General features: G+C 41.0%; 1 protein-coding gene across 1 annotated transcript; it reads left to right on the top strand.

Moving 5' to 3' along the window:
* Window positions 1-3116: 3116 nt before the first annotated feature.
* On the top strand, window positions 3117-6121 carry cmklr1 (chemokine-like receptor 1). The gene is made up of 2 exons (XM_058070530.2): window positions 3117-3225; window positions 3307-6121. The coding sequence occupies exon 2, from the start codon at window positions 3332-3334 to the stop codon at window positions 4367-4369; it is 1038 nt and encodes a 345-aa protein (XP_057926513.1). The 5' UTR covers window positions 3117-3225; window positions 3307-3331; the 3' UTR covers window positions 4370-6121.
* Window positions 6122-11568: the final 5447 nt, after the last annotated feature.

Consider the following 11568-nt stretch of genomic DNA (forward strand, 5'->3'; position numbering starts at 1 on the left):
CTGGAAGTTTGAAAGAAAAAAAGTTTGACATCCCACTTGTGCTTCAATGCAAATTGGCAGCTTCGATAATGACTATGTCCTTCGCTTTTATGTAGTGCTTTTTCTGCCTACTCAGTATGTTGCAGAGGTACTGTTTCTTCTGAAAACTGCTCAGTATGGTGGCAAACACTGCACCACCTTTTTCTGGCGAATAAACCCTCCTTCACAACACCCCTGAGGGTTGAAGAGTGACCTTTGATTTCATCATAATGAGATGATTTGGTGGTAAAAAGCTGTGTCACAATCTGTCACATCGCATTGAAGTCATTTGTGGTTCCTACAAAATTAGACCCTGGTCTCCGAGGAGACCGATAAAGCATCACATGGCATTGATGAATTGATGACGACAACTCCTCCAGCATTTGAAAGTGACAGCTGAAAAACAGCTTTGTTTTTCCTTCCAATAAATGTACTCCACACCATCGTGTGTACTTGAAGTTCCAGCATGATCTGTAGGAGACTGTTTCTGTTGTGGCCTGGTGGTTAACATTATTTTATTTCTGCTTGAATCACAGAGGCTCTGTGGTTGTACTGAGTCATAATTGTTGCGACAGATTCAGCCATCCACAACATGCATGGCTTCTCCCAAACATGAGGATGTAGCACTAAGGACATCTGCATGAAAACGATGACAAAGTTTTGCCATTTTGAAAAGGTTATATGACGAGCAAAGAGGATAGCAATGAGTTGTGACAGTTGGTTCCCAAGTCCTTCCCTGAGCCCGCTGCTCCCGCATGATGCTTGAATGAATGAAAGAGACGTATCAACAGCCAAAGACTTTCATTTCAGGATAACATGATCGATGGGAAAACAGAATTTCCAAATGCATTCAGTCCTGCGCATAAACCCCAAGCTCCCATCTGCTTAATAATTTAAATTACCAGTCTGAAAATACAAGCTCTAATGTAGATAAATGACAAAAAAGCTACGCTAATAGATACTATTTGTCTTATTGCTGACAGTCATACCCTCCACAAAGTGTAGTTTTATTGCTGTGTTTGTGTGTTTCTGTGTGTGCGCTTTCAAATTCATAATTTATCCTCAGTCCAAATGTGATAAACATTTTATGAAGACTTTCTTTTGCATAGAAAAGGTATTTTCACACCTTATGCAATTGCTTTACTTAATTCTTCTACTAGAAAACTGCGTTTGTCCTTTCCTATGAATGCATTGTCGAAGATTAGCAGCAAGGAAGACGGAAAACACACAAACACCATCTTCCAACCATCCGTTTTCTATACCGTTTGTCCTCATGAGTTGCTGGCATGCTGGAGCCTATCCCAGCTGTCTTTGGGTGAGAGGCGGGGTACACCCTGGACTGGTCGCCAGCCAATCACAGGGCACATATAGACAAACAACCATTCACACTCACATTCATACCTATGGACAATTTGGAGTCGCCAATTAACCTAGCATGTTTTTGGAATGTGGGAGGAAATCAGAGTCCCCGGGGAAATCCACGCACACACAGGGAGAACCCAGATCTTCCCGATCTACGTACTGACTGTGTGCACAACACAATAACCACTCAGTCACCGTGCGGCCACACAAACACAATGTAACTGGAAAATACAAACATTTAAAGGGGATTATGCTCATTTTTGTCCTTTTGTATTGAGTGGACTCCTGTAGAGCTGCTACACTTGAAAGCTTTCTAGATCTTCCAGAATCTGCACCAATTCCAGCTGGACGTATTTCCTTGGATTTACAAAACAGTCTTTTTTAATTTATTCCATCCACAGCCTGCATCTGGGCATGCCCACTCCACTGTGATTGGTCCCACTCAGCTTGTACTGCTTGTACCCAGGCGCAACTGAGCCGGTGATTAAAAAAAACGAGCATTTTGAGCCATCCCAAACTTCTTTCAGGGCAAGCCTCATTATCTGAAACTTTGTCATCGTTTAACACTATAATACAACATTCTAACAACATTTATAGGTCAGAAAAGTGGAAACAATATAATCGGCCTCCTTCAAAGTGCTGTAAAAGTAAAAAGGCTGCAAGTTCACAGACAAAAAGAAAATTAGCCAGGCTACCAGAAATGTAGCCAGACCTGAGAGAGATACTTTCATTTTGTTATTTTTTCATTTTCACAATTTTTTGGTGTCACAAGCACTTTAAGACTTTCATACCCTGTACCATGTCTCCCAAAGTCAGCTAGGACAGGCTCCAGCTCCATCATGACCCTCATGAAATAAAACTGTTTAAGTTAAAAGGATTTTTTTTCCCCAAAACCCCAAAAGACATACATTAATGTGACATAGTGTGATATAGTATTGCATCTACAAGGTGATGATTCTGACACAAGAAATGAACGGGAGAAGGGGGGGGGGGGGGGGGGGTGAGTAAAAGGCTTGAAGAAACAAGTAACACTTTCCCCCTGAAATAAAAGCATCTGAATCACAGCAAGTGAGAGTTGTAATAAAGAGAATAGCTTCTTTAGCTTCTTTAGGATGAGCCTGCTTACATTAGTAGCATCCTTACTGCTCACAGATTATTCAATACGCCCTGCCAATCAACATAATGACAGGGTGATGATAAAGACAATTGTTCACTCGCTTGTTCCTCTGTGGTTTTCATGTCACCTAAAGGAACCAAGATGTCACATGCATGTGAAACAGCTTGCTTATTAAATCCAAGGGCTTGCTATGGTTTATATGAAAAGCTTTGACTAATAACCATATGAACATAAACGGTAAAATGAAAAGCCGAGTCTATTTCCAGGCCAGCCGATGGTTTATGGCTTTATGAACACTGCGCTCCCATGTGCAGTCTTCCTCTGTCAGCTTTGAACAAACACATGTGGCTGACAGGAGGCCTCTGGCAGACAACAGAGAAGCATCCAATTCCCTAAACATCAGAGCCGTCTCCCAAAACTCTGACACTGGCACATGTGAATATTTTATGTGTTTCATGTTCACAAGACAGAAAAAGAACACAGCAGTTTAACGCTGTTTTCTCTTTTCTTGACACATGATTTGGTCTAGCCGTGTTTCTTTCTTCTCTTAATGGACTTCTGTATTCTGCGAGTTCATATCACCCGTCTCAAATAAGCAGTACTGACGATGGTGTGGTGTTGAGAAACCATCCGGTCAGCTGATTGCTGATTATTTTAAAAAGTGGAGGAACCAGCTCAACTCTGCTGACTCTTGTCTCTGAGCACCACCAAGTCAACAGCAGTGGGAGGTTTGTACTGATATTGCATTATCTGTCAAATTGGATCAAATGCCGCACTGATTTCTCATGTTTTTCCTGCTTTTCCCACAGAACCAATTTGAACTGTTGTGACAAAATGGATGATTTGGTTTATGAATATTATGGCAACTACAGCTACGAGGAAAGCCTCGTCCCCCATGAGGAGGCTGTTTTTCAGCACAAGTCCACATGTACTGGCGACGTCCTTTGCGTGTCTCTGCTGGTGATCACTGGGCTTATTTTTGTGCTGGGCTTTTGCGGAAATGCTGTGGTCATCTGGATCTCTGGCTTCAAGATGAAAAAGACAGTCAACACAACATGGTACCTGAGCCTGGCCATCTCCGACTTTGTCTTCTGTACCTTTCTGCCCTTCATCATCACCAACATGGCAATGGAGAGGTGGATCTTTGGACTCTTCCTGTGCAAGTTTGCTTCATCCGTGTTGTTTCTCAACATGTTCAGCAGCATATTCCTCCTGGTCATCATCAGTGCCGACCGCTGTGTGTCTGTTGTATTTCCTGTCTGGGCTCAGAATCACCGCACGGTACGAAAGGCATCTGTTGTTGTGATCCTGGCATGGATTCTCGCCATAGCGCTGAGCCTTCCCTCTGCGGTCTTCCGTGACGTTCAAAATCTAATGGGTCGAAGCGTTTGCTACAACAACTACACATTACATCAACACAGTCACAGGATTATCGTAGGGAGCCGCTTCCTGGTTGGCTTTGTAGTGCCTTTTGTCGTCATCAGTATCTGCTACTTGGTGATCATTTTCAAACTCCGCACAAACAGAATGACCAAATCCTCCAAACCCTTCAAAGTCATGACAGCGCTCATTGCCACTTTCTTCATCTGCTGGCTGCCCTACCATGTCTTTATCCTCCTGGAGCTAAACCACCAAAGCTACAACCATAGCATCTTAACTACTGGACTACAAGTGGGAACATGCCTGGCAGCGGCCAACAGTTTCCTCAACCCGGTGCTCTATGTGTTCATGGGCAATGACTTCCAGCAGAGGTTTAAGACCTCCTTGCTTTCAAAGATGGAGAACGCCATGGGAGATGAAGGTCGCACCACCAGTCGGTATTTGTCCAGGTCCAGCTCTGTAGACGTAGGCAGGGCATCAACACACATCTAAAAATCTCTCTCTCACCCCAGTTTTTTTGAACTGACATGAAGGTAATTTGCACAGCATCACTATATGGAAAGTAAGCTGCAGGCAATTTCAGCTTAAACGTGTGTGCAAGCCTGGAACCTGATGTAAACTTCATGCTGTATTTCATCGGGGGATGACCTCAGCAAAGGCCTCCACACTTCAGGCGTGTGACAAATAAATAATGAAAATGCAAATTACTCGCATATTTCACATCCAAAACAATTCACACTGGCGGCAATGGCAGTCATGAGCACATATTCCGCATAGTTGCGTGAGCCAATAAAAAATTCATCATTCCTGAAAACCCCAAAACATATGTCACGTTCATGTTCAGTGTGAAAATGTAAAAAAAAAACAACAAGTGTGTGAGTTCATCACATGATGGCCAGCATCTAAACAACACAAGAGACAATGTATATAAAAGGGATTTTGTATATATTTTTGATTGCAAACATTTAACCCCTATTTTTAACAATATACGTATCTCCTTTATGTGTACATGCACTCATTTATCACATTCATTTGTAACCACTGACCCACAGAGATAAACACATTACTATGCAATTTGAGATAATTCCAGCATAATAGCAAGTCTTTGCTTAAGGGAAGAGATACAAAAAAAAGGATTCTGATTATTTTTTCCATTTTCAAATCAAAACTGAACCTCCAGCCGCCCTAACATCAATCTGTAATTGTGTTTGTTTGGCAGTGTTTATTTACTGGTTAGTGGTTAAATGTGATGGATAAATGGGTGGATGTATTTTCTGAGACAGGGTACACTTAGTTGTCACATGAAGGCCTCGCTTAATGACAATGGGAAATGAACATCTTCATTCAGTCCACTGCTCTACACGCTATAATTGCTTTTGGACAGGAGATTATTATATGATGAATAGATCCCTTTGAACAATACCGTTCATCCATCACGCTGTAGTTGAAATACAACACGTCCAGCTGTTCTAACCAGTCAGCAAGCAGCTTGTTGAATGGACACATGCCTTTGTCATTTTCACAAATTAAAGCTGTACACTATCATTCATGCATTTTATTATTCTATTTAATTTTTGCCTTTTTAAATCTCCATTTTCAAAAATAAAAATGTAACTAAGGAAAACAGCTCGTGTGTGTTCCTATTTCTCAAAATTAAGGTACCATAAGTGGTTCAGTCACAAAGATAGATGAAGCAATTAAGTCTTATCAGTAAATATTTGCTGCGTGAAATGAAAAGCACAGGTGACATTAAATGTCATTATTATTTCATTGTGACCTGTATTTTGTCCAAATACACTGCCGAGGACTTTGTAGTCACCTCGGCTACTACCAATTTGAGTTGCGATTGCTCATATTTTTTAATGGAGGCAGCATGTTTTGGGGTCAAAAGAATACACCGCCGTTGCAGACAAGATGAATGAGACTACTTTGCTCTTTTGACCTAGGGAATGAGTTTTGTAGTTACCTATTTCCCGCAAGCAGGGACAATTTTGGACAATTATATGAAAAGAGCAAGAGAACCTGTTTTTTTTTGATGTCGTAATAGAGAAGGTCTGCATTGCACGGTTACATCACGGAGCCAGAATAGAGGCTACAATCATCTCTTACAATATCCTGACAAGTAGAGCACAAGTGGTGTGAAGTGATTCTGCCAGAAAATGACATGGGGGTAGTCGTTCTTTGCAGTTCAAGTCCAAAACCTACCTTTTTTTCATAGGCTATACTGTATACAGGTAGGGTATATAATACTGTAATAATGTATGAACCTTACTCTATGGTTGGGAACATTTATTATTCATTCATTCATTCATTCATTCATTTTCTAATGCTTATCCTCACGAGAGTTGCGGAGCCTATCCCAACTGTCTTCAGGCGAGAGGCGGGGTACACCCTGGACTGGTCGCCAGCCAATCACAGGGCACATATAGACAACCATTCACACCAATCTAGTTATCAGACCTAGGACACGCTGGAGGGTTTATGTCTCACAGCTGACCAGGGAACGCCTATTGGCGAACTGGAACCGGGGACGGGAAAGTCTGGGCTTCCTTACTGTGACTGTTGCCCCTGCAACCCGGATCTGCATAAGCGGAGTAAGATTGATGGATGCATAATTATCTCATTCCAACAACAAACAACAACTCATTGCAACAGGCAGGTTATCTATCAGGACTATTCACAACATTGTCAGATTGTCCGTAATTCGATGTTTTCGGTGACATGAGTGGACAATTCTAATGTCGCCCTCATTTTTACACTCACTTTTTAAAGTTTATTGAGTATTATTTATTTATGCATATTTTTCAGCATTGTTTCTTTATCACTGGTTTTGTGTGGTATCGTGCTGGCAGCATTTCTTCTGCAAATAGATGGTTGATTGTTTGTATCTGTTGACTGTATGTGTTTTATGTCGTATTGTTTGGTACATGAACTGCACATGCTTTGATGCTCTGCACAAGTGAAGTTCCTAACGGATAAATAAAGTTCTTAAGTAAGTAAGTAAGTAAGTAAGTATTTTACCTTTAACATTATGTAACATCGCATCTCGGTATGGAGTTTGCATGTTCTCCCCGTGCATGTGTGGGTTTTCTCCGGGTTTCCTCGCACATTCCCACAAGTTAATTGGTGACTCCAAATTGTCCATAGGTATGAATGTGAGTATGAATGGTTGTTTGTCTATATGTGCCTGTAAGATTTTCAGTTGGAAAAAAATGGCCTCTTACTACTAGCCCGGGATAGCCATAGCAGCTGAAATGTACACCAGACATGGGCTTGAGAGCTCTTCAAGTTTATTTCGCAAGACCGTGCAACAGCATTTCCCCCAGCACACGCAACAGGCCTCTCCCAAACAATTCACCCCAGCCCCTTTCACCCGTGAAGGGCCAACCATAGTTCCCAATGAGAGGTTGAGGCAATACATCTAAAAGGTACCCTATTTACATTTATAACACCCTTCTTTTATATTACAAAAGTCCTTCAAGAGTCCCACACTGAAGTGTCACTTCCTGTATACATTTAAACACTCAATTGCACATAACAACTTAGATTACTGAACTACCACCCAGTTAATCCCCCCCCCCCCTCCTCCAGGTGACACTTGGGAGAGGCCAATTAAGGTGATCAGCCTCTGGCCTGCACTCACATGGGCGCGCCTCCATGTTTGTGCCCCGACCAATCACCTCAAAGAAAGGAGAAACTGATGAGAAATTAGGAACAAAGCCAATGACTTCTAAATGAAAAAACTAATTAACTAAAGTGGCAATTAAACAAACAACTTAAATGGCAACCAAATATAATCAAAGTACTAACCAGAATATATGTAAATAACAAAAGCTAGCTATATACACCAATAGAAACATGACAGTGTGTAGGTGGGGCATACACCTGATCAGTCAGGGAGGATTGGCCGCTCCCTCACAGTGCCCTGTGATTGGCTGGCGACCAGTCCAAGGTGTACAACGCCTCTGGCCTGAAGACAGCTGGGATAGAAAATAGATGGATGCTAATGTAGTCTTTTTCACTAACAGTGTATGGGTGCTGCAAAAAAATCCAATCCAACAAAAATTCAATCTTCAATCAAAGTCAAAAAGGTTTTGCTTAAAGTACACTCGCCTACTTGTTTGCAGCTTGGAGATTGTTAGAAAAATTCTGAAAGTTAGAAAGAAATTGATTTTTTTTTTGCGTTCAGTACTACCGTTTCCATGACACTGAACCTTCTTCCTGTTTACAACAGTGTGTACTCCACTCACCAATAACAAAAGGGGGCATTGTTACATGCTTTATTATTTTACAGCTTTCTTATTTTTCTGTGTGTGTCGCTCATGCACACCTTGGCTGTTAGAGAAGAAATACAAACAACACAACATTATAAATAATTACCAAAGGTCAAACATCTTTTCCAAGAAATCAGAAACAGCACTGTGGTTTAATAAGTCTGGTGATGTTTGTTTATTCAATCAGGCTCCGAACACCAATTAAAGTAGGGCAATGTCACATCAATGCTCGTTGAATTATGTATCGTGAGTAAACAAATAGTTCATTTACTTTCGGTCCACATAGAAAAATCCCCATAGATGAATACCTTTCATTTCACTCAGCAGGTTAACTCACGTTGTGTTCTTTTAGACAAAGTGTTTTCTTATTAGGTTATGGTAACATTAAGATGAGTTCAGGTCAACTGTCTGACTCTGTGTGTTTACTTGTGTGGATGTGTGTGTGTGTGTGTTTGTGGTGGAGTGTGGGGAAGGGAAAATGAGGGATTGGGATAAAATGGCTGTCGAAAAAGGTCAGTGGGTCGACTGGTTTTGGGTTGGAAGAAGGTTTGATTTGCAGGATATTTTGGAGGAGTATTAGCACTAACCTTTTACAATATTGAAGGATTACAAGCACTAAGGTCTAAGATAGACGAAGAAGTTCTTCCCACCTTCATGTGCTATACACACTGGCCATCCATCCATCCATCCATCCACTAGCCTACTAAACTTTTAAAAACAAATCCTTTATTCCTCCTGCATCCTCCTTCTGTTCACCTGCTGTCCTCTTCTTTCTTTCATCTCACCTATGTGTCACCTTTTATCTCATCCTTACTTCCTGTTCCTGGCTTGGATTGAACTTCCTCGGTCAAGCTCATCTCTCGCTCTCTTTCTATGTACATCTACACAGTATATATCATTTTAACCTTTACGCTACAGGGCCAATGTCGGTGTTAGTGACCAGTTGGTGAATGTCACTCTTTGCAAAGTCAAGTGGGAACACTGGCAGACAAATGCTGACATAATATGATAGAAGGTCATACTTAATCGTACTGACATCTGATCGTGTCCCAGCCAGGGCGTCCATATGTATGCTATAGAACAGTCTGTAAATCTATTCCAAAAGTAAAGCCTAACATATCATAAATTATGCTCCAAAAATGTGCTCTTATCTCTCACATGTGCTTTTACATATACAGTACGTGTTTCCTTCTTAACTTAAGAAGACCACGGTTCTCCAAATCTCAATAGTTTAACATCATAAACTGGCTTTAGAAAGCAGCTTTAGAAAGACAGTCTTGTTTCCTTGCTGATGCAAACAAGGATTGAACACAAATCAAGTTCTTACTTGACCCATCCACCTGCATGGGCCTTCTCTGTCTATGACATCTGAAGCTGAGCGAGACTCATTTAAATGCAAATGGATTTATATTTGAATTACCTGGAAACACAGACGTGCCCTCTGCGGTGGACACACACCAGGGTGACAGAAAATCTCACTATCTGACAAGCTGACAGGGCCGATATTTGACATTGGAGAATGAAAAGGAGAATGCATTTGTGTTTACAGTTCATGAAAGTGTTATTGATCATTGTGTTATCCTTTAAAGCAGGCGTGTCAAATTCAATCGCACAGGGCGCCAAAACTCAAAGCCGACTTTAGGTTGCGGGCCAAATAAGACAACCGATACATTTTTGTTTTACATCGACGTGGGGGAAATGTGCATATTTGAAAATATCTGCGTTTGTATATCTGTGTCTGTTCATTCCTGCTTGAAATGTCTACTTTCCTATAGTCTCTGAGGCTGTGAATGTGTCCTGACTGCTGATTGAAAAGGGAGGGGGAGGGGGGGCTGTGGCTATACAGTGGTATGAAAAAGTGTTTGTCTCCTTCCTGATGTTTTATTTTTCTACATTTTTGTCACACTAAAATGTTTCAGATCATCAAACAAATGTAAATATCAGTCACTACCAGCACAAATCAACACCAACACCAATCAAAAGCAGTTTAAATGAAACTTTTCATTATAATGGGAGAAAAACATATATAGTAGATACTAGGAGTACAACAATATGTGTGTTTTTTTCAAACCATTCAATACAGGGGTCACGGTTGTAACAATTCCGGTTGCCAACTTGCCAACTGTCATTCCTCTTACTTTGCCGCAGCAGCTGCTCATCACCATGGCTGGTGTGCTCAAACTGGCTTCCTACGGCACCTACGGCTATCGTGACCGGGAGAACCTGAGTGAACAGCGGGAGAAGCCGCTCGCCATGGCAAGGCACATTAATGTAACGCATTAATATGGCGCCGTGCTTCCATGGAGGTGGGAAAAAACCCACAGTGTACAGCTGGTGGATTATATTGCCCACTGCAGGAGGAGCCACACTGCTGTGGTCGGACGGCCAATGTACACAATGTACTTTTAAACCTGAGACACACACACGCTCCTCCACTGGCTTGCTGTTGCAACCTGGCTGCGTGCATGCAGAAAATTATTAGCGTCTCAATTTTCTTACTACAGGCTTTGTGTCAGTGCTGTCTGCGGGTTTGAAAATGCATGCAGGCCACGTGCTTTTCTCGTGCCAGCACATACGTTGGGATGTAACCCCCCCTTAAAGTGCACTTACAAACTGAAACGTACATTTATGATATTGGTCAAAGTGACTCATTAGCAATACATTCATATTGATAATGCTGTACAAAATGTAGTAGTTATTTGATATCGCTAATAAAATGTCTCCTTAAAGAGTGTGTGCAGCAGCTTGTACTTTTCAGGTGAGAAAAATGTTGGCAATTTCAAGAAAATTGAAATTACAAAAGGCAAGGTAATTTTTTTGTATTAAAAAAAAAACACAAACCAAACACAATAGGTAGAAGTTCCAGCATTTTAATAAAGAAGATGTCAAAATGCTGAAACTTCTAACTATTTTAGGTTATTTAGGTACCCATTTTAGGTTATTGAGGTAAGAAACACTATTGAATTCAAGAGATAACTCATGGCAAAACAGGAAGGTGGTTACATTATAGGTTGTTTTAACATGTTTGGCTTTCTGGAACAGACCAGTTGATTTATATTATTTCTTAAGGAGAAAATGTAACGACTTAATGATGCAAACCAAGATTTGACTGTATTATGAAACATTATTAAATCTAACCTGCCCAAATTGTGAAATGTAGGTTTAAAAATGCTCTTTTATTTATTTCTATCAAGCAGCAGCGCATCCACTTCCATCCTCTTTTAATGCTGCTGATTTACATAATCCATTTGATCATCAAACTATTTTATTGTTCTTGTCAGCAGCACTTCAAAACACGTCAGTTTGATGTACTGTTGAATAACACTGAACTGAAATATTCAAGGGATTTGTCTGAAAACGAGACAGAAAGAAAAGAAGAAAAAAGGGAGCATGACCTCTACTTTTAATCGCTTGTTG

The sequence above is a fragment of the Doryrhamphus excisus genome, linkage group LG3 (assembly GCF_037039965.1).
Source record: "Doryrhamphus excisus strain RoL-2023G ecotype Guam linkage group LG3, RoL_Dexc_Guam_v1.1, whole genome shotgun sequence".
NCBI classification, from domain to species: domain Eukaryota; kingdom Metazoa; phylum Chordata; class Actinopteri; order Syngnathiformes; family Syngnathidae; genus Doryrhamphus; species Doryrhamphus excisus.

Excerpts from the sequence above, each read along its gene's own strand:
- cmklr1 (XM_058070530.2), top strand. The coding sequence starts at position 3,332 with ATGGATGATTTGGTTTATGAATATTATGGCAACTACAGCTACGAGGAA.